The sequence below is a fragment of the Diadema setosum genome, chromosome 1 (assembly GCF_964275005.1).
Source record: "Diadema setosum chromosome 1, eeDiaSeto1, whole genome shotgun sequence".
Classification (NCBI taxonomy): Eukaryota; Metazoa; Echinodermata; class Echinoidea; order Diadematoida; family Diadematidae; genus Diadema; species Diadema setosum.
Window position 1 is genome coordinate 22713711 of NC_092685.1, and position 27569 is coordinate 22741279.

At 37.6% G+C, this 27569-nt stretch overlaps 2 protein-coding genes across 2 annotated transcripts in view; both read left to right on the top strand.

Moving 5' to 3' along the window:
* Positions 1-17211: 17211 nt before the first annotated feature.
* On the top strand, positions 17212-18720 carry LOC140246583 (glycoprotein 3-alpha-L-fucosyltransferase A-like). The gene has a single exon (XM_072325961.1). The coding sequence runs from the start codon at positions 17212-17214 to the stop codon at positions 18718-18720; it is 1509 nt and encodes a 502-aa protein (XP_072182062.1).
* A 7021-nt stretch (positions 18721-25741) lies between these two features.
* Positions 25742-27569, top strand: part of LOC140228446 (adenylate cyclase type 10-like) — a 48300-nt gene continuing 46472 nt past the window's right edge. Inside the window, exon 1 of the mRNA XM_072308665.1 lies at positions 25742-25789. Coding sequence (XP_072164766.1) covers positions 25774-25789 — 16 coding nt within the window. The 5' untranslated portion in view covers positions 25742-25773. The remainder of the gene's footprint in view (positions 25790-27569) is intronic.

A 27569-nucleotide genomic window follows, 5' to 3' on the forward strand; every position in this document is an offset into this window, starting at 1 on the left:
CTATACCATGCATACACAAACACCAGTTGAAAATATGTAATCTGTTATTTCGAATTGACATAAACATAGGAAACAGACGTTGGGATTAGTTTTCAACACCTTCGCCTGTCAGCGTGAACTGTTTTTTTGATGATAACAAATCGTTAACAAGCATTCTGAGACCGGTTTTAAGACCCATTGACAATCCTGAAAAATCATTATTTGTGGAAGTAAAAACCCATTGACAATCTTGATGTTATTTGTGAAACTACATCCATCGGTTCAAAATAATATCTGACGCATTTTACAGAGGCTACTGTATCACTGAATATAACGACAAAATATAACGTTTCGTAGAAATTTCACTCTTGTGTTGCTCTTAGAATCTTTGGTTCATCATCGATTGTCTATTACATGGAAGCCTATTCATAATTTTTAGATTCCCCCATTAGACTATGTTACTTTGAACAGAGATATGAACGATTCCTATCCCAGTATGGAAGGAATCGAAGAAAATCAACACGTTAACAGGTTGAATTTTAACTGATTCCCTTGATTCAACTATCCAAAATGTTACGCAGGTCAACGGGTGCTCCTTCCAACGTTATCCGATCGTGCACAGCTGTAACTCGTCACAATTTGTTTCAAAACAATTTCGTTAGCCGTTTATGGTGCAAACTTACCCTGTGGTCATAGGGATTCCTCAGTCCGTTCATCTTGTTGTTCTCAGAAGGGGTAATGAAAAACGCTGTTCCTCAACCATGCAGTTATTCCCATAACATGTCACTTTCTATGCTTTATGCACAAGATTTCCCGTGTGGACATTATCTAGCAACTCAGTTAATATTGTTTTGATAAAGCCTGTCAGTATTCTCTTTTGTACGGCGGCGCGTGCTGTCGTGCGTCCGCCAATTTATACGGCGTGTGCGGAATTCGATGTGATTAAAATTCAGTTGAAAAAAGGAATGTGTTGCGAAACAAATTGTCGCCCCGGCACAAATTGTCGCCCCCTAAAACAGGCGACAAATTATTGTGCATAGAGCTGAGGGCACAAATTGTCGCCCCTGCACAATTTGTAGTCTGGCACAAATTTGGGGGGGGGGGGGTAATATCATTCTCAAAGTCACTGAAATACTAACACATAACTTACATGGCTACATCCATGCAAACAAGCCATGTAAAAAGACACGGTTTGGTTTCAAGGAAGTGTGTATGTGGGCGCGCACATGATAATTAAGTGTCCGTTCGTGTGTGTGTGTGTGTGTGTGTTAATGGAAGAATGTGTGTTGAGGTGGCTTATTATGCATTATGAGGATTCGTTTGAGTGTTTGTTGGTGCTTGTTTATAAATACGTATGTATTTGGAGTGTGCATATGCAATTCGTTTGTGCTAAAATCAACTAACGATTGAGAAATTATTTACGGCGTGTCGAAATTATTCGCTCATGCATACGCAGACAGATGAATTGATCAAAAGTTATGTGCCATAATACAAACGTGCCATAAAAGCTTAACATTCCTAAAAGTTCGTTGACCCCTGCCTGTGGTCTCTGACCTTGTGGTGACTTTCAACTCCCCAAGGGATATCTATTATCCAAGTTTACATCTATTATCCAAGTTTGGTCACAAACGGACCAATCGATCAAAAGTTACGGGTCATAATAGAAACGCGCCGTAAAAAAAGTTAACATTGGGCCCAAAAAGTTCGTTGACCCATACCTGTGACCTTTAGCCTGCCTTCAGATCCCTTCAACTCTCCAAGGGACATCTACCATCCAAGTTTGATCTTAAACAGACCTATGGATCAAAAGTTATGAAACAGACGTATTGATCAAAAGTTAACAATGAGCCATAATTAATAGAAACGCGCCGTAAAAACTTACTGTTTGGCCCAAAAAGGTCGTTCGCACAAACATCAAAACACAAACACAAACAGACACACGTACGTACACAGACACACAGACCAGGGAGGTGAGATTTTGTCTTACCTCCCTGCACAGACAAACGAACCACTACCACTTTACAACCACCAAACATGCACACAGTTTCCACATATTATATTATTATACTCCAAACACACACACACACACACACTCACACACACACACACACACACACACACACACACACACACACACACACACACAGCTAAGCGCAAACGCATACACAAGTAACGTAATACGCACCTACTAATCATACACGACACATACCATGCAGACCCCCCCCCCATACACATACGCATACGTCTTGCCAGTCATACCCACCCCACCCAAGCATAACACCGGAGCAACCACCCCAACCACACGATTCATAGTGCATGGTCGACGACAATTTGTGCAGCTGCGTTTCATTTTGCCTGCACAAATTGTCGCCATCGAGGTCAAAAATTGGGAACTGCATAAGCAGCACAATTTGTTGCCAGGCGACAGATTTTGCAAGGGCGACAACTTGTGCCGTCCACTCCTGCACAAATAAAGTCGCCTCGAGCCGGGGGCGACAGTTTGTACCGTAGCATACGTGCATTCAGCTACGTTTCCAAATTGATTAAAAAAAAACTGATGAATGATTTTAGGGGAAATCGAATTCTTTGAGCAGCTTGGTCAGTCAATACCAAAAAAAAAAAAAAAAAAAATCGTAAGGCTATATGGCGTATACATTGTTTTCGTGATGAATAGTTCTCCACCGCGTTGAAATTAGGCACACAATATCATCATTAGCATATGTGCTTGAGAGAGAATGCCGTTTAGAATAGAATATGCTTCATGAAGCATGTATAGGTGTAATAAAGTTAAATTTTATCTTTAAAAAATGTACTTTTTATGTTATATTCTACTTTGATACTCTAACTTGAATTATGGGATACTCGCATGGGGAAACACTTTTTCTACTTACATAGAAAGAATATTATTATTAAAGAAAAAAAAAAGCTCTCCTTATCATTTGTCATGAATCGTCGAGATTCGTATTTATAATATTGTTTCTTGTACATTCTGTTGAAAAAAAAGTGAAATTAAAGTTTGAATTTGAATATGAATTTGAATACTAATGATTTATTTCACGAAGATAATATTTTGAAAATGCACGACTTATATCCTTTACAATTAGGACAATTGATGTAAAAACTCACCAACCATTCTCTCCCCATTGTGTTCGATACCATGTTTTAAAAAACGAAACTCTTCATGCATATCCAACCCGTCAATCCCATGAATATCATTTGCCTTTGACGAGAACGGTCTTTGCAAAATCTTTATTCTCCTTCTCTGGACCAAAATTCTGGAATTTTCTTGATAACAATGTGAAAGAAGCATTAAGTTTTCTTACCTTTTCTTTAAAGTTAAAGAATTATTCAAAAAAAAAAAAACTCGTATGCAACATAGTACGTTACTCTTTTTTTTTTTCTTTACTTTTTTTTCAAAATTGTTGCTCCGGTTTAATTTTACTACTTTTTGTACCTCGGCGAGCCCGAGCTTCTGTGCCTCCAATGCCCTGGTTATGACCCCCCTCCCCATTTCCTTCTCCTCCCCCCTTTATTGTCCACCTCGGACTTACTATACCTTCCTCACTAATTATTCTATCCTCTTATCATTTCTTTATTTACAAGAGAGCCATCTTGTGTTTGTTAACATGGTTAATGTGCGTCCTCGTGTGTGCATGGATGTTTATTACTCTGTCTGTTTTGTATCACTAAATAGGCAAATTGTCTTCTTTTTTGCAATTTGATTTTTTCCCATTTTTTTTTCTCTTAAAGGGACTGCATACTACAAGCTCTGCTTTTTAGCAGTCCCCTCCATTTCCAACAATTTTGTTACTGCCTTTACCATAATGATATAACATTATATTTTATTTGTATCTTTGTTGACAATTTATCTGTGTATTTATCACACGTTATTATGTTCATCGCATTTTTGTACTGATATCCTGACATCTGTATATACGAACATTAATGTATTCCTAAATATTTGTTTGTTGGACATGAAACAAATCTACTTGAACTTGAACTATGTATATATATATATATATATATATATATATATATATATATATTGTGATATGAGAAAGGAAGGAGAAATCGGTGTGTAGCTTTGACATCATTATTACTCTCACTGTTCCTCCTTTATGTATATATGAAGGGCTTTCAACCAAAAGGCGCTAAATCCATTGAAAAATAATGGATTTAGCGCCTTTTGGAAGCTAGCTCTTCTTATATCATTTGTATATACGTTACGTAATCCTTTCTCGATACAAGATCGCATGACATCGTCCCTTCCTCCTAGAACTTTTTACGCTATTAAAACAGGGACGATAATTGCACGTTTAGGTTGGAACATTTTTCACTTTCTCTTTCTTATCAATTTCCTGTATACATGATTACCATCATGGCCATGTGGTGACAAAATTGGAAAAAGAATATCACAGAAAGGATTTTGCATAATATCTCCGGAAAATTAAAAAAAATTATTGACGTTGCTTTAGACATAAATAGGCCCTCATATTATATTATACAACCACTTATCCGACACACCCATTAGGTGAAAAGAAGGTAAAAACAATCAATGTAAAAATAGTAATCAATATACCCAATGTTAAGTACTGTTAAATGTACAAAATATGAACGATATTTTATCAAAATCGTTTCTATAAGAATAGTAAAACCGCCTACAGTTATTGTTTATTGAGAAAATTAGTGATATCTCCTTATATTTGTGGCTTTATTGTGACGAAATTTTTATATTATGGTATATAGTTTCGTGATACAACGGAACTATATACAGTACACATGCAACAAATGTGATTACTAAAAAAAAAAAAAAATCAACCACTGCTCCGCCTGGTCCACCTTTTGTTTTTATTTGATAGCTACTTTATTTTCTGCAAATCAGTATACATAAGTTACATAATCATGAAGATGCAGGAAATATACAAAGTAAATTCAACGCAGAGTCGTTTGACTTGCATAAACCACGATATATATAAGTTCATAATCATGAACATGTAGGAAATATATAGAATAAATTGAACACAGTCTTTTGACTTGCATAAACAACGATATGAAAGAGATATAACATACAGTATGCATGTCTATGCAGCAGTGATAAGAATAACATTTATAGTTAAGAAACGATTATGCAGAGGGCCGCCATTATAAGCATTGCTTGAAAAGATGGCCGGCCCGGCCCTGCTGGTAAACATTGGTTTTAATGTTTGTGTTCCGGGCCGTCAACAACCCAGCACTGTCTCTATATACGACTCCTCACCGCGCGGTGCGTTTGTTGCTTTCTGGAGTTGTTATCAATCATGCGATGTTGAAATTTAAAATTGTTTGACCATCATTTTACTACCATTATAATTTAACCAATTTCATGTGTTTACTTGCTCGACATTAAATTTTGTTTGCTCCGGGCAAGCGTTGGTGTCGAGCTCTGATACTATCAAACAAGACGATAGGAATTTGATATTCCCTTTGTTCATTCCCAAAAGTCACTATTATTTGATTAATGCCGGTCCGTTTGCTAGTTTGTTTGTTTAATTTTCCCGATAACAGTTTCACAAAATCTGTCTGATATTAGATAATGATACGAGAAATAACTTACTGATTTGATACTAACACTCTTTGGTAAGCTTTGCACACCTTCTGTTGTTACAAAATTTAGTAGCACGAAATGACCACTGGTATACTCAATGGCCGCGGACTGGTCTCGTTACTGACCAGACAGGAGTTACGAAACTGCTCCGAAAAGTGTTACATTTCATTTCATTAACCGGAAAGTTGTCCTGTGCTTATTATACAACATTGAGAGTGATATTCCAGCTGCTTTGTAGAGACTTCCTATATGTCAGACATGAACATTTATGTGAATATTTTGGACAATTTTGCTGTCATTCTCATCAACTAAACATCATGAACATGCCCATCGAATCTAAATGCAGAACACGTATACGACAACGGCCGATCTAAGAAAGAGCATTCATGATGAAATGCGGAAAACTCTGGACGTTCACTGCAAGTCATTGAAAATTCTCTTGTCGTATAGAAACAAAAGGCATTGGTTTATATTTGGACAGATATCATTGCGGTCAATAGTGTTAAGACCATGATAAGACAGTCATCGATTTTATACAGCGGTCTCAGATGAGCAGATTTTTTTCCCTTTCTTTAACCAGAGAAAGATCTCGACGACGTTGCACTACGGAGACGACGAAATGGAGCAATACAGATGAAAAAATTTTGATCTTCCATAGCCTTTGGAAAAGGAGTTAAAAAGAAACCTCGACAGAACTCATAGGTGTCAAGGACACTTTGCTCCTCATAGATACTATGAATTGTTTCATCGCGTTTTAGTATGTTCTACACTGTTACACATTAGGGAAACCAGAGACAATGAAAAGATGCTGAGACCACTTGAGCCCTAGCACACTCCAACTGGTATTATATATATATATATATATATATATATACAGTTGAGAATTCACGTATTGGCTCCACGAAGAAATGAAGAAATAAACTGGTAATGCAGGGGGCATTGTCAAGACTCCTGAAGAAGGCGGAGGCCGCTGAAAATTCGAGTCGAATAAACTCATTCTTCATTGGCAAAAAAAAAAAAAAATGCATTAGCAGTTTATTTCTTCATTTATATATATATGTATGTATGTATGTATATATATATATATATATATATATATATATATATATATATATATATATATATATATTTATATATATATGTACATATGTATATATATATATATATATATATATATATATATATATATATATATATGTACATATGTATATATATATATATATATATATATATATATATATATATATATATATATACATATAATATGCAACGATGGTATATGATACTATGACACTTGAAAAGTGTTAGTACCTCTTAAGCTTTGGCTCGTTCTCAAATCGTTCATTTTTTTTTTCGTCTTGATCTTGTTTCTATTCCATGAGCTAGTACAAATATAATGTTTGACATAAAAGTAGAGTTGAATATTGTTGAATCATTACTTTAACGTAATTCAACTCTCTACCGTAACTTCTTTTCTCCCTCAAATACTCTTATAACAACTCTAACAGATATCATTGCGGTCAATAGTGTTAAGACCATGATAAGACAGTCATTGATTTTATACAGCGGTCTCAGATGAGCAGATTTTTTTCCCTTTCTTTAACCAGAGAAAGATCTCGACGACGTTGCACTACGGAGACGACGAAATGGAGCAATACAGATGAAAAAATTTTGATCTTCCATAGCCTTTGGAAAAGGAGTTAAAAAGAAACCTCGACAGAACTCATAGGTGTCAAGGACACTTTGCTCCTCATAGATACTATGAATGCTCTTATAACAACTGGCAACAAATTTACTGAAACTGAGCAGATAAAATGGTTTGTTTTCAATGAGTTAGGGCAACCATGGCAACCGAAAGGACGAAGGATCTATCAAGATTACCCTAATATCGTGTACGAAATATATGATTGCAGCTAATGTTTCTCTTTGACAAAAGAATTGACTGCTTACAACAATATGATCAGCAGTTTTTGTAATTATTATGACAGGAACAGGGCAACATGAATTATATTTGTGTACATTTCGGTTGCCATGGTAGTTGTAAATACCGCAGCTTTTGTAATCAATATGAAAAGAAGATAAATGACGTTGAGTAACAGAGATGCACTTTTAGTCATCACTGCATGTGTATATACCGAGCGGCATTTGGTTGCAATCTTGTTACCAATTCAGGTGAAGGTGGGCTTCCATGGGGAGCGGTGCGTATATGATGGGACTGCCCGATGGTGCTATTAATTGAGTGATGATCGGTTTCAACTTGATTATGCCAATGAAATTGCATATTCAATGTTTGTCCTTCAGTGCAATTAATCAACAACATGGCGAGACTTGATCGAATAATCACCATACTGCATTGAGGCCACAAGATTGTAGAGCGTGCAGTTCAATCATTAGCATGATTAGATTGAATTCCAGCCTACGTATCTTTTTTATTTTTTTTTCTATTTTTACACGTGTGGCGTTATCAACCCTACCAAATGCAGGAACGTTCTGTTTATTTTACGAAAAACCAATGGATTGGAGAAGGCAGGTTATCTTGCTGCCCTGTCGGATCCCTGAGGTCATGAGGCAAGATAAACAAAAAACTTGGTATCAAATGATGAAATTAACGAGAGTTTTTTATCGAATATACGCAGTTTAGACACCTCTTGCCCTTTGATGTTGCAACAAGCATGACAAGAACTTTGAGCCATAACATATTTTATCTAATAGTGTTAGAAATGAAATATATTTTAGATGCCCAAATCATAATTATTTTGGACCTTCCCTTGTTTTGCACTTCGGCCAATGTTTTTTTCCGTGGTTTTACCCTATCTATTAACCATTCAATAGAGAGAGAGAGAGAGAGAGAGAGAGAGAGAAAGAGAAAAGAATTTCAGATATTGGCAACCCCTTATCTTGAATATGTCAAACCTTCAAGTTTGCAAGAGCTGCATCTTCCAGTTTAGTACCCTCGAAATACGGCAAAGCCACCAATTCATTTTTTTTTTTCATTTCCACTTTCAATTTCAATTTATTTTTGCAACTTTTTTTGGTTTCAAAAATACAATGTACAAAATGAAAATACACCAATTCCATTGGGATTTTAGTTTAATAAGATTTTCTGGGGAAAATCAAGTTTTACAAACAAATTCACTAAATCATTCAAATACAATGTACAGTAAATTCTTCCTTGACATGTTCCACGTCGCAGGGGCCGTCAAAATAATTCAGTTCAATTCTATTCTATTCTATTTTTATTGTTCATTTATTGGAATTTGTTTTGCTTGCATCCATACACATTACATCGTTAATATAGAATGCATACATACAGAGCAATAAATACATGACGTTCATATAATGGTAGACACTAGAAATATGCAGCAATATAACATCAATATTAGTATCAGACGATATGCATATCATTCATAGAAATTTAATCTGTATAAACATAAATCATAAGTCATGACGCTTGGTGAGATGATATCATTTTCTTTGTGAGAAAACGACTTATACATAAAGTTAAGGCTTCTCAAGGATTTGCTCACAGTTGATAAAGGGGAAAAGGTGAAAGTGTGTGGGGGGGGGGCGGGAGGAAGGATGATAATAAAATTGCAATGGGTATATGCCTCCCCCATTTCTTTCGTTTGTAAGACACCCTAACGATGTGACGGATATACCTTTTTCATAACGTTTTTATTGAACTTCGTACAGCATTCGGTTCTATACGATCAGTGTCTATGATCACTGCAAATTGGTAGCATAGTGTTCGTCTGTTCATCTGAAAATATCAGTCAAAAATTCATACGCAATTTGAATGTTCCTACATTAGTGTATTTTGTTTGACATAAGCTATAGATATTTGGAATGAATGATCACACCACATGCAGCCATTATATAAAGTTACTCGCTGGTTGTTGTCTTTTTTCTACATTCTACTATATCTTGCAGCGCACAACCAAAAGTGATGTCCACCACAAAACGCTTAAGCAGGTCAGAAAGAGCACATTCAAAATAATTCGATTTAGGGCCTACCAGTGATGAAAATGGGTGATGTTTGCTATAACGAAGATTCGTGAATCCGAAAATGTATCCGGAGGTTCGTTATTCCGAAGGTTTGTTCAATATTTCAAAACAAACAAATTTCCTATACCTAGAGGTTCGTTAATCCGGGAGTGAATTGGGGCTCGTTAATTCGAACATTAGTGGCGTTATTCCTAAGATTCGTAATTCCAAACAGGAAATAAGGTTTGTTATTCCGCAGGTTCGTTGATCCGAAAATAGAATAAGGTCCATTATTCCAAAGGTCCGTGCATCCGAAAATGGAATAAGGTTCGTTATTCTGAAGGTTCGTTAATCTGAAAATGAAAAGAAGGTACAACTCTGTTGCATGTAGGCCCCATGTATATATCTGACAAACCTCCGGTTGATTACGAACCTTATTTCGTTTTCTTTACACCCGAGGTTTGTCCAAATTATCAAGTCTGTTTATTATCTGCAAACTGCCTCACAAGCAGACAAACATATACGCGATGTTTAACAATGCAGCAGGCATTGGCAGGAATGATTTTTTTACGGGTCGGCTTCATTTCCTGCCCCCGAGAGGCCCACAGTTTTTTTCAACCTTTTTGGTCGCTCAACCGGATACTATGCAAAGATAATTGCAAACAGGAGCGTTGAAAGCAATAGGATTGATTAATTATGCTCTTTAAAAACATTGACTTCGCATATAGAGTGCGTATCAAAGAAAAAAATAATTTTGTTGAGCGCACATCTGTTCGTCACATGTACTGTACTTGATTCTATTCAAAATGAAAGCAGGTAACATTTCAAGGAAAAAAACATCTATACACCTGGGTTAGCGAGACAAAATAAGTTAAGTTTGTGTCCAGTGAGTGACGATTTTGGTTGACATAAAAAATAAAGAGATGAGTAGGATACAGTCATGTGGTTTTCTTCCAACAGCACTGCCAAATTGGAATGGCCTGCAATGCAAAGACAAATGGAATCCGTGACGATCAGAAATGACGTAGCATTGAACAGGGATGTTAACGTCCATGTAAATTCCTCAGACTAATTCCCTTGCTTTTTTTTAAAGCATCATGAGAATACTTCGCCTCAAATGATATATCGTCAACGCCATGAATTCGGATATTGACTATAACGTTGGTATAAAGTGATGGTGATCCACCGGAGATACCATGACGCATCAATAGAGCAACCTCAGATGTTTACCACTTTATGTTTTGCATTTTGGTTATTAACGTGATTAAATTATCTGAAATCTTCAACCCTGCATGCCTCATCATGCCGTTGTGCATGGCTGGATAATGTAAAGACGACTATAGGGTTCTTTTTCAAATGGTCTGCTGTCTCTGTCAGCTTCTCATCGTCGATAAGTACCGCTATCCATATTCCTGTGCTGATTATTATCGGTGTGGATAAACGTAAAAAGGATATAATGACTATGAAACTATGAAGATGTTATTGAGGAGTAACGAAAAACACGAGACCCGGAGGTGTCTGTACTGTTCACTCGAGTATCGCAAGTTCGCCTTCCACGTATTCTTGCGGACTATTACCTATTGGAGACAGCAAACGGGGTGGTGGGGGAGGGGGGGGGGGGACACACTTGGAATAGTGCCCGCCAAGTTTATAGACAATTTGACAATGCATTTCAAAGGGACTGTACAGTACTGGTTCAGGTGATGATTCAGTTTGTAACGTGTTGCATGTTTAGAAACCATTCTATGAAATGTTAAAGAGCATACAATACAATTTAGATATCTCAGTCATTTCAAGGCAAATTTTCATCAAATAAATGTTGAATCCTTCTTGAAATTATGTGTTCTTTCATATCTAAAAAGAGGTTTCTCATTATCTCACCAAAAAAAAAATGTTAAAAACCTGAATCCTCACCTCAACCAGTACTGTACAGTCCCTTTAAAAAGAGAATCTAAGTGTGAAAACGAGCACTCGATTCCGTTCAAGGTTCGAAATGGGTCACCCCGGTATCTGCCACACACAAACATAAAAGAACGACAACTATAATGTGTTTACTTAAGAGTATCCAATAGTCTCGTTTTATAGAAGGGTTTCGTGGTTTTTTCCTTTTTTTTTTTGGAATTGTCTCTGTTCTGTTTTAAGAGAGAAAGAGAGAGGGGAGAAAGAAAGGGGGAGAGTGAGAGAGAGAGATGGAGAAAGAGAGGGAAAGAGATCTAATTTGGGGGTTCTGGGGGTGAGGGCATGATTCCCATTAATACTAATAATTCTATCACCCTTTATAGCGATAATTACTGCAAATTTTGGTGACAATTTAATCTTACCATGTCTTTTCAAGAATGTTGAAAGTACGTACAATGTAGCGCCACCCCTTCCCCCCCCCCCCCCCAATCCCCTGCGGGTCTGCTATGAATACAGTTAAAACTATATATAATAGTCACCAGGCTTCTTACTCGTATAGCAATTAGTCATCTGTTCTGGTTTTAGAGAAGAAGATATGAACAGATTCCTTAATGTTGGGTTTTGCCAACCCCACCCCCCTCCCCCCTCCCCCCCCCCCCCACACACACACGACCCCAAGTGGGGAATGTTCCCCATTCGTACATATTCTGTGACCCTGGCCATGACCGTATATACCGTATACCCTCCTGTTCCGCAGCCCCTGGTATACCGTATGTTCCCCCCCCCCAAAAAAAAAAAAAAAATACAACGGGACCCTCCATGATGATAACTCTAAAAATAATGAATTAATCCAAATACAATTCAGGGTATTAAACTATAACTTAATGCCCACATCTTACAGAAAACCCCATCTGATTTGCTTCGGTGGTCAAAGAGAAATGAGGAGTTTAGTACAACATGTCAGGAATCCCTTCCATCCAAGTTCTGTCCATTGTGTTCACACATTATGCAGTTCCAAGAGCATCCAAGTGCCTAACTTGGCAGAATCAGACCCATGACATGCGTTACAATTATCCACATATCTCTATAACCACTAAACCAAATTGAATGGGGTTTTCTGCATGATGTAGCTAAGATGTTATATTTTAAGACCCTGAAGTAGCATTTAGACGGTGGAATCATATTGGAAGTTATCGATGCGAGAATCCGATTGGTGATTTTTTGGGGACATACTGTATAGTATGCTATACTTTTTAATTATCAACGCATACCTATGTACCCAGTGATATTTGGTTGATGATGATGATGGTGATGATCGACTTCAGCTCGATTATTAAAGTCAACAAAATGGCATAATCAATATTTGACCTTCAGCACAATCTATCAACCGTGAAAGCATAAGGAGACCTGAGTGAAAGGTCTATCTCTTGCATCATGGCCAATCAACCCTGGCAGGGCTCAAAGGTGTTATCAGATTGTCATTGTCTGTTAATTTTAGAGTATATAATTTGTTGTTATCCTATTTCCTTGAATTGTAGGCTACTAACTTTGCAGAAGCTTAGTAATACTTTCCCGTCATATACAACATATATCTTTGTACCCCTTAATGTTTATCATTTATTACAATTTCTCTTTACACTCCTTTATTTTGAGGGGCTTCCTCTTCCTTCTCCCTTTTTCTGATGTCCACTGTGAAGGTAGTCTCCCAGTCTCCTCCTGTCATTCATTACGCTTTATGCTTAATACCTTAAATTTCCTCTTTCCCTCATTACAAGAGAGCTGTCTCGTGTTTGTCAATGTGTTTGTTAATGTGTCTGTATGTGATGTGTACTTCGTCTCTGTCTTACTTTACTTTTTTGCCTTGTTTTATCAGTTTTGTAACTACAGTTGGGTTCTTTTTATGAGAAGACCGCTGACTACAAGCTCTGCTTTCTAGTAGTTCCTTCCATTTCCAACCATTTTTTTTTTCTGCAGGCCTACTTGTCGTGAAATTTACAAAATTGTATCATTGTTCAAACTAGTAGTTTTTCATTGCATATTGTTGTATCATTATCATGTGTATTCAAATGTTGTAATCATATGTGTTGGAAATGAAATAAAACGAAACAAAACGAAACATATTTATTGTTTCATTGAAATGTGATCCAAGTGTCCGTCTTATGGAACTGACAGTGCATGCTCAACAATCACTATGATACCGTAAGTACTTAATACCTGCAAGGGTATTGCTTTTCTGCAGACTGAGCATCTTAGTTTTGCCATTATACTGGATCTTTGAAATTTGAGCGAGATGTTTTGAGGACAACATGTTGTGTGTAGCACAATAACAACATTATCAAATAAATGATGGAAATTGTCTTTCAGATAACAGCTTATTAATACCTTAAATTTTCTTCAATCCAATACAGCCACCTTCATTTTCATTACATTGCGATAGTTTTCCACTTGATATATCATTATGCCAGTTTTCCCAAGCCCTTTATTCATTCGTAAATTAAAAGTACTTGTCATAAACACATAGCCACCTGTAACCACCTTTATTCCCATTACATTGCGATAGTTTTCCACTTGATATATCACTATACCTGTTTTACTAAGCCCTTTTTTATTTCATCCGTATATTACAAGTATTGCCATAAACACAATTAAGCGAAAAGAAAATACTCGGGGGATGACGGATGACAGCCGATGCTTAATTAAGCCTGCGTGAAACGTTGATTGCAGGGGGTTATCCTGATAGGGTTCAGGATGGAACGGCTGTCGCAAAGCTAAACTGTAAAATGGTCTACACTAAAGTGGAAAGCAAATTATACAATCTATCTTCATAATGGGTAATTCAGATGGGGTCGATGGGTCGCCGTGCCACAGTAACAAAATTCAACATATTTTCACTTGTATAGCATAATGAAAGAGCACTTGACTTACTTCTTTCAGAAAAGGAGTAATATTACCCCTAACATGATGACGGTAACAAAGAAAATTCTATCAATCAAGCTAAGTACGTATATTGCAATGCAGTTTGAATAAGTTAACAGATGCAGCATTTCGAATGAAATCAGGTAAATTGTTCCAAATTTTAAATCAATGATAATGAAAGATTTTTTTTTTTTTATATAATATTCAATTCTGGGAAGATTAATATTAAGAGGACAATTAATTGCATATCTAGTTTGAAAAAAAAAATCGTTTTGTTATCAAAGGTTGTAAGTACTTTGGTATGGTTGGGATCAGTCCATTAACAATTTTGTATTAAAAAACACAATATTGGTACTGGATTCTTGGGACACTGATTGCCAGTCTATATAGTCTCTGCTGCATTATCTTCAGAGACTTTCCATTCGAAAGTCCTGCGCGCTTCTATAGACATCCATTCCACTTTTAGCACAGCAGCTTAACAACTTCCGGTAAGTTTTGTATGAATATCCAAATCTGACAGGTACTTCATAATAGCACCTTACTGGGTGAAATTTTCAGTCATCGTGTAGTGTTTGAAGTCAAAGGTAAAAACGAAATATAAATCTGCTTCTACATTCCACCCAATACAATATACTCGTTGCTGCATGCGTCAAATTAAACTGATATTGACACTGGTCGCAGTTACTTCCAAAACAGTCAAAACATAACTACAGAATATTGTATATTCTACACATTTTGTGCATGCATCGTCTGTCCTTGCATAAGTTTGGCAATTGAATTTTAGTGTTCGTGTGCATTAATCAATACTTCGTCTTTTAAAGTTAAAAAAAAAGAAGAAAAGAAAAACAGGTTTCGTTGACGAAACGTGCACATTATGTGCAAGTTTAAGGTCACAGAAAATTAAGCTTTTAGCGCCAGAATGTGCGTGACATCCTTGATCGAGTGCCTCAGAATTGCCAGGTTGTCCGACTGCCAAACTTTAATTGAACAAACAATTTATGTTGATAAAGAACCTTACATGCATGCAATAGGTAAACTTCCTGTGTTAAAGGGGTTGTATAGTATTGGTTGAGGTGAGGATTCAGCTTTTAACTTTTTTCGAGATACTTAGAAACCACTTTATGAAATGTTGAAAAGCATACAACTCTAAGAAGAATTCAAAGTTTATTTGATGAAAATTGGTTTTGAAATGGCTGAGATATCCAAAAACAAAGTAAGCTAAAGCCATCCTAATAAAAGATGGGTCCCGTCTATTATTAGGATCACCTTGTTTTGGATATCTCAGCCGTTTCAAAACCAATGTTCACCAAATAAACTTTGAATTCCTCTTTAAAAATGTTCTTTCATATTTTATACGATGTTTCTCATTATCTATATAAAAAAAAAAAATCATCGTCAAAATGCATCTCAGCTGAAACTGTACCATCCCTTTAACAACACTGCTGGTCTGGTTAATGATGTACCTGAACGAAAATTTGGCGCGATCTTTCTGCAGCATGTCACATATTCGCATTGTTTTGTTTCTCAAATCGGTGTGAATGCAGCCAATACTAACCTACTTTGATAAGACCTGTCATATTCCCTTTTCCTGCACGATATTTGTGGTGGCTTTTTGATTATGAACATTGAAGTAACGATTTTCCTGCTAGCTGTTTCCACTAATTAGATTACCTTTTACATAAACCCATACGCAAAGCGCAAAGCGGAGATTGTTCTATTGTAGAATGAAAATGCTTAAATAGGCTTCGAACTTAACTATCTTGTTTTGCACATAGAAACTTCTCCAGGTGATATGTCTCCTAGATGTCGTAAAGGTAAGAACGTTCTTTAGTCAACATTTGGGATTAAATAGTAATGCCTAGTCATTTTGCTTTTTAAAAAAATCGCTTTCAGTATTTCAAGCAGGTTTCAGACATAGAGTGGAATCGTCTAGGATATTACACACGCAAGGCCTCTGTGACTGAGTATTGGGTTCAGTACATCTAGACAAAAAAAAACAGAACAAAAAAACAGTGATAATCATGACAAGTATGGTCAATAATGTAAGTGTTCATCTACCTTTCGTACGTTACAATTAATCAGTCCGACGATTCGTTATTCCAAAAGTTCATTAATTCTAAAACGAAATGAAGCCCGTTATTCCAATGTTCGTCACCCCGAAATTTAAACAAGGTTCGTTATTCCGAATGTCCGTTAATGCGATAACGAAATAAGGTTCGTAATTCCGAAGGTTAGTCGTCTTTGACGTCTTAATCATAAGGAAGTCACGTTGTGGACCAAGTCATCTTGGCAAAATGATGTAGGCCTAGTTGATATAACTGGCTATACTTTCCAATTATTTGAGCAACCATTAGATTTCGCGAAATGTCTCCGTTATTCTCCTTGTGAACGCAAACGATGGACATTCATACAACTATACATCCAGAAAAGGGGCACTTGCGAGTGCAATTTTTCTAAACGTTATATGTGAAGTAATATTTTTCGTCCAATTTCCAAAGGAACAATGAGTTTTGAATTATCTTTCAGGAAATTACGCTCGTCGCGCTGCAGCGTGACAGATGGTATGGTATATCAGATAATAGGATTCCACGTTATTACGTTGACACGTGCTATTATGAAGAAAAAGGAAATAATAAGAACGGGAGAGAAGAAAATATTATAGGGAAAACAAAAAGGAATGAAACGTGAATATTTATTTGAGTATTTGAGTCAGCGGCAGACTTATCTAATTAAGCAGGTGTGACCAGATTTTTCTTTCTTTTTTTTTTACTGTTTTTATCCAGAATCAAGAGGTTATGGTCATGTTATACTGGGTTGACTATTTCATTGTATTTGCAGATACAACCAGAATGGATCTGCCTATGTTTCGCATTCCATGTCTGAATAAACGATACCTCATCAAAATCCGAAGCAGTTTCCCGATCATCGTCGGCATCATGTGCTGCATGACTCTCTGCATTCTGCATTTCATTTGCGTGTTTCAAGCCACTCATCTGCAGCTCGACGTTGCAGCCCACGTCAGAGAGGCAAAGAACATCTTCCTAATTCGTCATTCTGATGTCAGTTTTCACGACCACGACAAACGTTGCAATGTCACACAACCGCTTTCAAAGCCTACTCTCGCCCCGTGTAAAGGGAAGCTCTGTTTTCCAGAGACGGAAACTTTCTTGAAATTTCAGACGCGTGCATTTAAACGACGCGAGAAACACCCCCACTCAACAAAACAAGAGACTGATGTACATAAGTCACCAGATGAACGGGTTAAGGTGAAGGTGACCCAGTCTGTCATTATTCCAAGTCAAAGGACAAATAGCACTCCGTTCAAAAAAGGGTCGTGTTATAGGCAGATTCATTTGTGGGCCGACCAACCACGGAGTTTCTCTTTTCGCACAGGTGACTTCAAGTGCCCTGGTGTCCCCTGTGATCTCAGATTAGTTGTGAATACCGACATGAAGAGCCTTAAGAGCAGTGATGCCGTCATACTTTTTCATCGTACGGTCTGGGACTGGGCAGAAATGACCAGACAGCGACCGCGAGGACAAAAATGGATCTTCTACTCACAGGAATCGCCAAAGAACACACTACAACACGTGATACCACCTATGGAATATCGCAATAACAGTTATGACTATATTATGTCCTACAGGCCGGACGAGTCTCATCTTTACGGCTCTTACGGAAGGTACAATCCAGGCATCCCTGAACTGCGATTCACAGACATGGCGAACTGGGTGCAAAATAAGACAAAGACCGTCGCATGGATGGCGTCAAATTGCAACATAGTCACTTGGGACAGAAAAGGTTTTGTAGAGGAACTGAAAAAACACATTCCCGTTAGTACATACGGATCTTGTGGGGATACACCGTGTCCCAGAGATGAGCGCTGCAATCGGAAGCTCAAGAAGCACAAGTTCTACTTAGCTTTTGAAAATAGCGAATGCCGTGATTACATTACGGAAAAACTCTGGCGAAATGCCTTCCTAAATAACATTGTTCCTGTCGTGTACGGTCCACCGCGCGAAGACTACGAGAAGGTGCTTCCACCTAATTCCTTCATACACGTGCACGATTTCAAATCCGTAAAGGAATTGGCCGAATATTTGAGCAAGTTGGACAAGGACGAGGGTCTATATAACACATTTTTCGAATGGAAAAAGTTTGGGTCCGTCCAACTTACGCTGGAAGAATGGCTGATGGAACCAGAACAGGTTTGCAGCAATATAGTATCCCGGCTCTTGAAAGACGAGAAGGAAATGAGAAGTGGGACCTACTCACCACCGAAGTTCCCTGAAGATTTGGGGAAGTGGTGGGACGGTTCGTGTACGAGTCAGAAAACTCAGTATCCTATAGAAATTTGATTGAAGTCAGTCTGAATCTGGATTAAGTTATTCATCTCTACTTTATAAAATCTAGTACTGACCATCGTTCGCCCACAAAGTTATCACACGGAAGGACACGACACCGTGCAGTTGAGAATGGGAGAAGGAAAGCAAAGGGGTAGTAAAGAGTGAAAGCGAGGATGTGATTATCCTGAAAAAAAAAATGACTGCCAGCTCATATTCTGCTTCGTGCTTTCAGGAAATTGGAGAGGCAAGAGCCAAACAATATTGATCAATTCAATAGAGGCAGTCGATTTCTGTGTTGATTATCCTCCTCAGAGAGCCAACATGATTACAAGCGTTTTGATGGATTAATTCTATTTTATTTTAAATCCGACTCGCCAAGGTTATTATTCAAGATGTTATAGTTAAATGTAGAAACATTGTGCTGTGGCAGCCTCGTGTAATGCCCAATGTGGTAATCTATTTCGCAATTTGTTCCAAAATTTTGCTTTCTTTGATTAATCATGATGAGTTGCGGTGATGGTTAATTGTGTTTGGAGAAGTGCAATATTCAAATTAAATGAAGAGTCAGATTTCTGGTTTAATGCTGGATACTTTATGTATTTTGTGTTTCAATGTCGTAATGTATGTTGTTTACATTAAATGTAAAAAAAAAAATATAAAAAAAAATTATAAAAAAAATTGTTATAAAAAATGAAGAATATTTATACCGTATTTATGATTTACGTGTCGAGAAAACGCATTTTTGCATTGAACTGATCAAACAATCTGGATGATGATTAGGCCCTGTACATGACATACGTATCCCTATATCAAGCCGTTGCTGTAAGATGCCAATGCATTGTTGAGATATTCTTGAGAGTGACGATTGTAAACAAAGTTGCATCATAGCTCCCGGTTCCATTAATGCAGCTGACAACACAGAAAGATTCCAATTCAGGGAGTGTGCAAAGAACTATTTAGCTCTTTCGGTTGATAAAGATAAAGTCAGAATGACTTCAAACTGAAGTATGATCATGTTCAAAGTTAGTTAACTTTTGAGTTATCGTATCACAATATAAGCGAGTCGTATCACAATATAAGCGAATCGTATCACAATATAAGCGAGTCATGATGTGAAAATTACCATGACGGTGTCATCATAATCATACCATTTTTTTTTTTACGTGATGTATTTCTATTTTGTCTGCATGAAGTATATTTTGTTGAGTCTGATTGAAAAATAGATGTACAAGATTACAATACGGTGGTAGTCAACTGCACATTCGTTTTGCAAACTGGACCGTTATCGGTGATGCAATAGCAAGTAAATAGCACATTAGTTACATACTAATACAAGCGCCGAATCCATAACAAGAAACACATTGCACGATATTCAACTGAGAGAATGAATGCATCATCAGATAAACAGGCCGCGGTGGTGTGAATATGCATTCCCCCTCGTGGGAGGGGGGGGGGGGGTTAATGAATAATATGGAATAGGCCAATTCTTTTTTATATAACATCTCCCGAATATGTCACCCATGATAAGAAATAATGACAATAGTAATGATAATAATAATAATAATAATAATAATAATAATAATAATAATAATGGCTACTTGTATAGCGCACAGCTAAGTCCACCTTTCAGTATTCATGGCGCTTCAAGAATGAAAAGATATATATATATATATATATATATATATATATATATATATATATATTTATATACATGCTCAAACATGACAACAGAGAAGAAAATTGCAAGCAAAAACAAATACCGGATAAAGAATACAATTATTCCGACCATAATAGACAGCAATAGCACGTAAAGTGCTCAATGTGGGAGGAATAGATACGTTTTAAGTTTGGATTTGAATTTTTCTGTAGATGAGTTGCCTTAACTGAATAGATATTGATTCCACAGTTTTGGTTCCATAACGGAGAAAGCACGATCACCCCATGCACGTTTTACTCATTGGTGTTTAGAGTATAAATACATCTGATGAAGAACATATAGACTTCGTGTCGGATTGTATTTTTTAATAGAGTCACGTAGGTATATGGGGAAAAATGAACTGAATTAAGTACCCCGACCCATTGTAGTCATCGCGCGAGCCTTTCAATATCAGACTGAGTAAAGTTCAGAAATAGACAACTTTCGATAAAAATCCATCAAGTGTACATCAGGTTATTAATTTCAATGAAATTCTAATACTGCAAAAGTTCCTCCGTGTGTATGTATGTGCACGCGTATGTGTGTGTGTGTGTGTGTGTGGGTGGGTGGGTGGGTGGGGCGGGGAGGATGGGTAGGCCTAGATATCCTTTTCGAAACCCCTCCCCAGCTAGGTCTTTAATTCATCCTTAAATAATTTGATGAAAAATGTTATGAGTATGATATCTAAAATATTCCCGACATAGAAATGTGTAGGCCTATACGTATATTATATGCACATCAAGTCATTTCAGTAACTGTTCTGCTCCGTAAGCGCCGGTACTGATTCAAATCTCAAATTCAAATTCAAACTTCATTTTCACTTCTTTTTTTTTTTCATCAGAATGTACAAAGAAATATGGGAAAAAAAATCTGAAATGCTTGTCGTTGAGAATGATTATACATAGCCAGCCATGCAGGGATAACAACATGTTTATGTCTACGTGATCAGTTAAAAAAAAAAAATAGAGACATACAATCGTATTTATACACGCTGCCAAAAAAAAAAAAAAAAGAAGTGGAGGTACCCATGCACTCAAAAGACTACATGCTTGTATTATGTGAGTACTCTGGGAGAAGGGGGAAGAGGGAGTCAAAAAGCTTACAACTACAAAGAGTGCGGGGAAACTGGGGAAATCGGGAATAAAAAAGAGGAAGCAAAAGTGTGAAAAAAGGGAACAAAATAGGGAGAAGAGGGAGACAGAAAGAAAAAAACAACAACAACACACAACCTATATCAGTTTAAGGGCCAGAGCCCACAGAGACAATTAGCCACAACAGGGCAGTGTTACGTATAACAAAGCGACTTCGAAAGTGATACAGTGGGAGCTGCTTGCCAGCGGAATTGACTATACATCAACTCCGTGAGGGCACTTTAATACGCAGTAAAAAAAAAAAAAAAAAAAAAATGATTAAAACAGGATGTGATAATGAGATGCCTCTATAAAGCGAACGCAGCCTGTATAGGAAAGGAAGAGAAGATAATGTCGTGCTTACAAAATACATTACAAAATTAAATTCATTCGGTTGCATCATAAAACTTCAAAAGAAACAACTTCAATCTCTCTCTTAAAGGAATTCAATGAATGTGCATTCTTTATGTCCATAAAAAGGGGGCTCCAGAATCTTGGACCTGCATAAATAACAGTCTGCTGAGCTGGAACGATTCTTGACAGGGGTAAATGAAATTCAATTGACTATCTATAGTAGGGTATCTATGGTATGTCCGGTTACACATAAACATGTGGAGTTAAGAATAGACGGCCAGCTGTGAGGCAGTTATTATTATAACTGTACATAAATTGCCCTAACTGAGATAAAAACAGATCTTTCAAATTTTCAGAATCTTATTATCAAAGAACAAAGGATCTGTATGAGAATATGGAACGGTATTACTAACAATATATACGTAGAGCCTTCTTTTGTAACAGTATAGAACCCTATCCAATAATGATTGGTGCGTGTTTCCCCACACTAAAATTCCGTTATTTGAATAAGGTAGTATTTTGGATATTCAGAGGCAATCTATTTGCTCGTATCCACTCACAAAATGTTGTAACTCAGAACTGACTCTCTGCATGCACAAGAGTATTAACTTGGGTCTTCATGTGAAAAAAAAAAAATGTTTCTTCATGTGTGTGTTGTGTTCTAGCTATACGCGCGTACGTTTTCATTAAAAATATTGAGATTCCATATCATCTATTGTATTTCATTCTTATTTAAGCCCCCTCACACTAGAGCGGACCGAGCCAACGAATGCCCAACGGATCCGACAATTCGGAGATACGCTCACATCCGTGGTTCCGTCGTTTGTGACCCGTTTGACGTTCGCTGTCCGCTAGTTGTTCGTAGAGATTCGCAGAGATCCGCCGGAGAAAAATTTTGATTTTCATGTCCAAAATCTTGAGCGGATGACAAACGGAATGACAATCCGCTGTGTGTTCGTTTAGCATCCGCTGTTCGAAAGTTTTGCTCCCTCTGAGTTCGTTTCTTATTCGTCCGCCGTTCGTCCAAATTCGCCCAGCAAATCTGCACAGCAACACACGTTAATTAAACGTAGTAGAAAAAACATGTTATAGCACACGCGTATACGTATTCTGGCAATACTGGCAATTCTGGGAATTGTGAAAGTTCAACTCCCGTTATCATAGGATTATTAACATCACCTAGTGAATTTAATGCTTTAACCGTGGTTAAAGGACTTTACCTTGTATTATGTATCGATGCTCTTGATAAAACTTAAACCATTGTATCTCAAAGGTGAATTTTGATAGATGGACTCTAAGCACAATAACATTGAATCTCCGATGCACATTTTGTACAATACAACATAAACCTATCGACAATGTTACTGTGATTTTTCCATTGTTATTGGTACTGTTGGTGAATATTATTTCCTGTAATTGATCAGTATAATAGGGCCCACATTTTATTTATAAATAAAGAACGCGAACAAGCATGCTGAAAGAAATGAGATGGAGAGAGGACTGTCGTGAGGAGACCCTTATTTTTTTCTTCAGTATATATTTCGATGATCTTTGATTGATTCGCCCAATCACTCTTCATGAATATCCACAAATCCCAGATAATGATTATGTATGAGCCAAAATCAACGCATAATCTTGACGAATATGCCAAATCGAGTTAAATATCATAATAATAATAATAATGATAATAATAATAATAATAATAATAATAATAATAATAATAATAATAGAGAAGAAGAAGAAGAAGAAGAAGAAGAAGAAGAAGAAGAAGAAGAAGGTCTTATTTACCCAGGGTATAGCCTCTTCAGTGTTGCCACTGCTCTTTGTACCAGAGGGCCCTGCTATTATTATTACCCTAGCATTGCCAGGTACCCATTTATACTCCTGGGTCGAGAGGGACATAGTGAGTAAAAACATCTTGTCCAAGGACGTAAGCACTGGGCGGGATTCGAACTCGGGTCTTCCGATCGTGAGTCGGGAGTCTTAATATCCACTATGCCACAGCGCATAGCTAAAATTATAACACACCATTACATTACACACCCATCAAACTGCAAGAAAAGCAGACATTATCTTGATTGTCCGCTCATAAAGACCAAAAAAAAAAAAAAAAAAAGATGGCTGTCGCAAAAAAAAAAAAAAAAAAAAAACAGTCGCGTTTAAGTTCTGCTCAAAAGGATTTGGTGAAGTGTGTCACAGCCGAGATCCGTCGCGTGATTGCCGCAGTATCGCTTTGCATAATGTTGAGCATTCGCTGGTCATTCGTTTTGTCCGCTCAGCATCCACTGAATGCCTGTACGCATTCGCTCGGAAACACGGTCAGTATATACTCATCATTCGTTAGGCGAACGTTCGAAAACCACATTTTGCTCGAGAATTCGACCGGATTCGAGCGTATCTGGACTTTTCCAAATTTTGCCCCTAAAAAAGTTATCTGCTATAGGTAATCGCTGATTTATACGCTATACATGTAGTGTGACGGGGCCATTACTTTGTTATACTAATTGTTTTGTATATTTTTAAAGTTATTTGCAACTGTATCATTGAGTTGATAATGTGTTATATGTTTTTACATTGGACTCCGATACCCAGAGTATAGGTTGCTGAGTAAAATACTTTCAACTTATATACAAACTTTCATATCGATCGGTTAGCTGATCGCGCACGCACGCATTGTCACTATCGTTCAAGACGTAGGCCCTACTAGGAAAGAAAAAATAAAAAAAATAAATAAATTGTATTATAATGTAAATAGCACAGTCTGCAAGAATCTTCAGTCTTGGAGGCAGAGTTAATCAGAAGAAGAAGAAAAAAAGTAGGTTTTTGTTTTTTTTTTACTTTTTAGAATGTACACTGTTCCAGTATAGTTAATCCCCGATAAATAGAAATTGAAGTGACAAAAAAAAAGAAGAAAATCATAATATATTTTGCAGAGGGCATGCATGTCTCAAGTTTATTACCTTCGCCAAGGGAGAAGGTTGTTTTCGTTACCGTTGGTTTATTCGTTCGTTCGTTCGTTTGTCCGTGTGCAAAATAACTCAGAAAGTAGTTAACGGATTGGGATGAAACTCAGGAAAGGTTGAGAATGACACGAGTAACAAACGATTAACTTTTGGTAGTGATCCAAGAATGTTGGGGGAATTTATGAAAGATTTTGATAATATTATGGCAGGTAGGGTCAATAAACTTGGGAGCTCAGGCTGCGCGTATTTGAGGTTTGCATGCGCGCACTAAAGTGCGTGGTCTAATTTATTCGGTGGGTTGGAGAGGCTCGCCGCGCATCTGAGGGTTTATGACGTAACAAAGGCTTCTATATTGGGAAATCGGGCAATTTTTCAGTGGGTGAAAATCACTTATCTCTTTGGAAGAGCAAGATCATTAGTGGAAAGTAACTGCTTGGCGGAGGTCTGCGCTCTCCGAGTCGGAGTGCTTTTCTAGTTTTATTTCATTTTCTTACTTCTGTCTACAGTTGATGCCGAGTTCATGCCTTCATTGAATTCAACGCGCGCAGCCAATCTGCGGAAAACATACGAGCTGCGCGCAAGTGCATGCATGATGCGCTTCAACAAACCCACACAGCGCAACATGAACAACGAGCAAGGTAGGCCCAGTGCCATAACTACTGGGATGGGGCGCCGGCAACATTGCGAAATTTCTCATCATGTAATACATGTAGTGCATACATGCGCGCAAGCACGGGAGTCATGTGGGACGCGCGCACGCTAGGCGCTATATAGCTATATAGCTAGGCTATGCATGCTACGCAGTTTACGCTAGGCCACAGCTCTATGTGCGTGTTACCGATGTCCAACATAACAGCCCTCCGATCGCTATGTTCTTATGCGAGTTTTGGAGTTTCTGCTTAGACCATAGCCTCCTATAAACATGGCATCAGTTGAAGGTAAGACCTTATCATCTTACTTTGGGCAAAATACTTTTTTTTTTCTTTCATAGACAAGTGTAGATCTAACAGTGTTACTGTTACTATATCAACACCGGCCTAACCTTGTCTTTGTTACGCTCCCCACGGTGTAACGCTAACGCCACGGTTCTAACGGTTAGACGTAGTAACGTTAGACCCCTAATGACATGTTGTAGCGTCTAGGCCTACACTAGTTTTAACATTTGATTTATAATACAGTAGGAGCCTAGGCCTAGATAATCTACAGTAACGTTAGACCCGCTACTAGCTAGAATTCTAGGCCTCTACTAGGCTCTACGCTACCTGACTTAGATCCTAGAGCTGAGGCCTGGACGGTGTCCTATAACGTTACTGGTCGTTAGTAGGGCCTATCATCATAATCGTAGGTCCTACACTAAACCTAAAACGCGGTAATAAAGGTAGACTGCGTATCATACTATTTCATAACTATACACAGCATTTGAGGATCATAAACATGACTGCCTAGAACTGGCCGACACACTCGGAATAAAGCGCTCAACGACCAAATCAGTTGTGGCCACATAACTATATCTTCTGACTGGGAGACACAATAAGCATATTAAAAGAACTGTCGCCAAAATGATATACCAGAATGAATACGAAAATCTGAAATGTTATGATGCTTACAAAACAATGACTATTATGACTATGGAAGAAAATGAAGAAATAACCAAAGCATAAACATGCCTGCTAAATTGACTGTGCCAGTATAAACATTGATCATGTTAACTTGGATGCCCCCAAAATGAATTCGAATGAACAGACGCAGCATATTGAAACAAACAAAGGGAAAACTGGCCAGAAACAAAATAATGATAAATACTGAAAACTTTGAGCAAAGAAAATGGGTTTCCATTGGGATTCGAACCCGAGACCTCCGGATTACTAGACCGACTGAGTTATAGAAAGCCCTAGTGTTCGTCCCATAACCCATGATTCTCTTTGCTCGTGTGGTCAGAAGCTATTGATTTACAGCCTTTGGGTTTATGTCGGGTTAATGTGTACATGACGTTGTGTGTGGCACACATACACACACTATAGCTTCTGACTGTATCCGGCCGGGCAATTACCCCCCCCCCCCCCCGCTAAAGACTGGTTAATGTAAGGGTATAGTAAATATTAGGGTTAGGGTTAGGTTTAGGGTTAGGAGTTTGAGTTAGGGTTAATATTAGGTTCAGGATTAGGATTAGGATTAGGGCCAGGGGAAGGGTCCGGGGTAATTGCCCAGGGGGTAATTGCCCTAGACCCCTTCTGACCACACGAGCAAAGAGAATCAAGGGTTATGGGACGAACACCGAACCAGGGCTTTCTATAGCTCAGTCGGTAGAGCACCGGTCTAGTAATCCGGAGGTCTTGGGTTCGAATCCCGATGGAAACCCATTTTCTTTGCTCAAAGTGATCACGTGACTAATCATTCTAAATTAAATGAACGAATAGCTAAATGGTGCTTGTCTTACGAATTTCGGTGGAAAAAGTATTGATTCGAATGAGGTTCAATGTCATCAAATGCTCAAAAAAGAAATTGAATGAAGAGATCATACAATTGAAGTACAATTAACTTTTGCTAAATTGAATGCAGCAGCAAGGAATTGGACAGAAAGAGCCGCAAAATAGAAAAACCTATAATATAAGATGGCTAACTTCAATTTCACATTGTGCAGGCAGCGGTAAGCCGCGATCACCAACGAAGAGCGAGTTGTTTCGAGTGATGAGTGGTGAAGGTTGAGGTGTACATTTT